Below are 4,677 nucleotides of genomic sequence, written 5' to 3'. Positions count from 1 at the left end.
TCCCCCACCCCAGGCCTTCACCACACTATTGTCTGTGTCCATATAAGTATACACGTTCCTCGGTTTATTATTTTAGTATATTCAACTGAATAAAATTATAGCCCTTTCAGATGTAGTTCTAACACTACGCTTGCAGAACGGAATTCAAGTCTTGAAAACTGTGCATAGTTTGATCTGCGAAACTGAATGATTGGCAGTTGACAGGGCGCTAGCCACCCGCAGTGATAAGGAGGGAGAAAAAGCAAGTCATTGTCGCTCTTGGCCGGTTACCCTCGGGGAAATAGCGGAGACGAACGGAAGGTGAGACAGACCTGGTAGAGAACATGGCCCCCATTCCCCTCCCCGACACCCCACTTCTGAGACAATCGGTGGGAAGAAACCAGTGGGCACAGTTGACCCCCCAAAGTCCATCATGAATGTCTGGGGTTCAGAGTCATTGCTAGACCTTCGCTTTAAATAGCCTGTTGACCAGTGTGCATGTGTGTGCGTGTGTGCATGTGTGTGTGTGCGTGTGTGCGTTTGTGTGTGTGCGCATGTGTGTGCATGTGTGCATGTGTGTGCATGTGTGCATGTGTGTGCGTGTGTGCATGTGTGTGTGTGTGTGTCATCCACGAATCAAATCCCAAAGAGCTTACGAGTCTCTGACACAAAGAAGACGATGACATGAGCCACCTACACGGGATGACGGAGGACGTCCTGTTTTTGCTTTTGTTCTCCTCCCGGTTCCCAGCGTGCTGTGTCCTCCAGCTCCTGTACGACGGGAGTCTCTGTGGGGAACCAAACAGAAGCGGTGGGAGCTGCGGCCTTGGTCCCGTTTGCAGCACGAACCAGAGCCAGGCGCCTGTTTCAAGGCGAGATGCTCCGTGGCCTTAGCAGCCAAAGTTGTGCTTCTCTACTGTTACTTTTTAAAAATATATTTTTTTTATTGATTCTAGAGAGGAAGGGAGAGGCAGAGGGAGAGAGAAACATCCATGATGAGAGAGAATCATGGACCGGCTGCCTCCTGCACGCCCCACACTGGGGATCGAGCCCGCAACCCGGGCATGTGCCCTTGACCGGAATCGAACCCGGGACCCTTCAGTCCGCAGGCTGATGCTCTATCCACCGAGCCACACTAGCTAGGGCTCTACAGTTACTTTGAGCCTTCGCTGTAGACCAGCTGAGTGAGGAATAGTGGACAGCGCTGGCTGTAGAATCAGATTTCTACATTTGAGCAAGTCTACCCAGTGGCTGGGTGGTTCCCACAGCACGGGAAGCAGCACCCCAGGGAGGTCATCTGTACACATCATCATCATCATCATCATTATCATCACCGTTATCACTGTCATCGTCATCATCACCATCATCACCATTATCACTGTCGTGCCCTTGACTGGAATCGAACCCGGGACCCTTCAGTCCGCAGGCCGATGTTCTATCCACTGAGCCACACTAGCTAGGGCTCTACTGTTACTTTTAGCCTTCGCTGTAGACCAGCTGAGTGAGGAATGGTGGACAGCGCTGGCTGTAGAATCAGATTTCTACGTTTGAGCGAGTCTACCCAGGGGCTGGGTGGTTCCCACAACATGGGAAGCAGCACCCCATGGAGGTCATCTGTACACATCATCATTATCATCATCATCACCGTTATCACCATCATCACCATCATCACCGTCATCACCGTTATCACTGTCATCATCATCATCATCATCATCATCACCATCATCACCGTTATCACTGTCATCATCATAATCATCACCATCATCACCGTTATCACTGTCATCATCATAATCATCACCATCATCACCGTTATCACTGTCATCATCATAATCATCACCATCATCACCGTTATCACTGTCATCATCATAATCATCACCATCATCACCGTTATCACTGTCATCATCATAATCATCACCATCATCACCGTTATCACTGTCATCATCATCATCATCATTACCATCACCGTTATCCCTGTCCGTACCTGGAATTCAGCCTCCAGTGGGGAAGGCTCGCTGGGCGGGTCCCTCTTCTTCATGTTCGACAGGTAGGGGTGGAATTCGGACAGGCTCACTTCTGTCTCTCCAAACTGGTTGTACTCGACCAAGGCCTGGTGGATCAGGATGTACTGTGCCTACGGTTTCACGGACAAACACAGGTCGCGAGTGAATCTATGGTCTTATCCATCCCATTGAAATAATTACACTTTCCTCATGGGGGGGCGGGGCACAGAAAAGAAAACGTTATCTCCAACACTTAAATATTCTGGAAGTTGTTCTCATAGTTCTTTGGGATATGAGCACGTTTCATCTCAGACATGTGCCCTGACCGGGAATCGAACCTCGACCTCCTGGCTCCTAGGCTGATGCTCAACCACTGAGCCACGCCAGCCGGGCCCAGTATTTGGATCTCTTTAACGATCACCGATCCCATCACCAAAAGATGGAGGTCAGGCAGCGAAGGAGAGAACAGAGAGGGAAAGGTGAGGCCGTACCTCCACCTGGACCATCAGGCACCTCTGCCTCCGAAGCTTGACCACGTAACCGTACACGTCCACCCTGTTCTCCGCCTCCAGGCCCTCCAACATGGCGTCGATGCCGATGTAGGTGCCCGTGCGCCCCACGCCAGCGCTGGCGACAGAGACACAGCAGGGGAGGCGTGGTCCCGACAGGGCAAGGGGTGCCAAGGCGACGGGGGTGAAGCAGAAGGAGGAGTGTGAGTGGATGCACCCAGGTGGTCCCCGGCGTGGCCGTGGCCCGAGGGTGGAGGCCTGCCCCGCCCTGGGGGGTCCCCTGGAGGCCCCTCACCTGCAGTGCACCAGGATGGGGCCGCTGAAGAAGTTGCTGAAGGCGTTGACCCTCCTGCGCAGCTTGAGGAGCAGGTGGGGGTCCTCGGGCACTCCGTGGTCCGGCCAGCTGGTGAACTGGATGTGTGTCACCTCCCGCCCGGCTATCTTCTCTTTTTTCTAGTCGGGAGAGAATATGTTCTTTGAGCTGATTTTATTTTTGCAAAGCAAAATAAATAAATGGAAGGTGGTGGTGGGGAGGGGACCCATACAATAATTCCCCATGGAATTATTCTTTCAGCCATGGTTGCATTATCTTTCTTTTCTTTTTTTTTTATGTATTTTTAATTATTTCAGAGAGGAAGGGAGAGGGAGAGAGAGAGAGAAACATCCACGATGAGAGAGAATCATGGATCGGCTGCCTCCTGCACGCCCCCCTACTGGGGATCGAGCCTGCAACCCAGGCCTGTGCCCTGACCGGGAATCGAACCGTGACCTCCTGGTTCATACGTCGATGCTCAACCACTGAGCCATGCCGGCCAGGCTAAAGTCAGTTTTTAAAAACCTATTGATTTTCAAAGAATCAAACTTCCCAACATCAACTAAAAGGACAGTTTTTTTTCCTGGCTTTGCAAGTGGGCTTTAGGGATAAGTCGATTCTCAATCTTCCAGGATTGTATTTTTGGACAAGCAGTACGAAGACAAAAGTGACGTAGTGAAACGAACTCACGTTGGTGACGGTGAACTTCTGGATGATGTAATCTGGGCAGGTTTTGTACTCCGTGACCTTCACAAGGACATCTCCGTACTCCCGGGCGCTCTCCTCCATCGATGGCCAGTACTCTGCACACTTGTTCTGCAGGTTAAAATAATCACGAACAATTCCGGTTTTCAAAACCGCAAGTATTCATGATTTTTTAAACATTCTTATATATACACTAGAGGCCCAGTGCACAAATTCGTGCACGTTCGGGGCCGGCCGGCCATGGGAGGTTGGCTCCTGAATTGAGTGTCTGCCCCCTGGTGGTCAGTGCACATCATAGCGACTGGTCATTCGGTTGGTTGGTCGCTTACGCTTTTATATATATATATTTCTTTTTTAAATTGATTTCAGAGAGGAATGGAGAGGGAGAGAGCGATAGAAACATCAACGATGAGAGAGAATCACTGATCAGCTGCCTCCTGCACACCCCCCACTGGGGATCGAGCCCAAAACCCGGACATGTGCCCTTGATTGGAATCGAACCAGGGACCCTTCAGTCCACAGGCCGACGCTCTATCCACTGGGCCACACCGGCTAGGGCCCAAGCTCCATTATGTTTCAAGTATTCACAGGGACTTGTGAAATGGGCTCATAGAACTTATAACAATACTTCCAAGAAATAGGAATCACATTTAAGTCCAGCAGTTAAGTCAGCATTGACACTGCATTCCCATTTACATATAGGTGCATGTGGACATCTAGGTACACACATACAAATTTGATTTTTTTTATACATAGATGAAACGTTTCGATCCAGTGATCCTCTGATTAAAATAGGGAACCATCTCTCAGTCACCAAGCAGGTGACCGTGGCCTTTGGAAATGGGACCCATCGCTCTCTCTCCCCAGCCGCTCCCCACCCCCCCCCAAGTCATTGGGTCCTCACCCTGTTCCCTTCTTCGCATCGAGTGACCATGACAATGACTGTGGCTTTCTGTTCCCAGATCATCCTCCAGAAATCATCCACGGTCTCCTCCCTGGGACCTAGGATGGGGACACATGCAACCTAAGACACCCCTTCTTTAACACACCCCAAAACGGTGCCTCACAGAGAATCCGGGACGGTCGGTGGGTTACCTTGTGCAGCGATGTACTTCTTTGGCTCCTTGTAACCCTGTGCAACAGACACAAACAAAGGCATATTGTCAACCGA

At 50.7% G+C, this 4,677-nt stretch overlaps 1 protein-coding gene across 1 annotated transcript in view; it reads right to left on the bottom strand.

The window, feature by feature from the left end:
• The window catches only part of PTPRC (protein tyrosine phosphatase, receptor type, C), a 65,834-nt gene that overhangs the window by 7,648 nt on the left and 53,509 nt on the right, over positions 1-4,677 (bottom strand). Inside the window, exons 18-24 of the mRNA XM_014532358.1 lie at positions 4,602-4,638; positions 4,411-4,508; positions 3,492-3,617; positions 2,784-2,941; positions 2,471-2,606; positions 1,961-2,110; positions 677-767 (exon numbers count right to left, since the gene is read on the bottom strand). Of these exons, the coding sequence (XP_014387844.1) occupies positions 677-767; positions 1,961-2,110; positions 2,471-2,606; positions 2,784-2,941; positions 3,492-3,617; positions 4,411-4,508; positions 4,602-4,638 (796 nt within the window). The remainder of the gene's footprint in view (positions 1-676; positions 768-1,960; positions 2,111-2,470; positions 2,607-2,783; positions 2,942-3,491; positions 3,618-4,410; positions 4,509-4,601; positions 4,639-4,677) is intronic.

The sequence above is a fragment of the Myotis brandtii genome, unplaced genomic scaffold (assembly GCF_000412655.1).
Source record: "Myotis brandtii unplaced genomic scaffold, ASM41265v1 scaffold888, whole genome shotgun sequence".
Classification (NCBI taxonomy): domain Eukaryota; kingdom Metazoa; phylum Chordata; class Mammalia; order Chiroptera; family Vespertilionidae; genus Myotis; species Myotis brandtii.
Note: the sequence above shows the minus strand (reverse complement) of the source record. Positions and strands in the feature narration are given on the sequence as shown.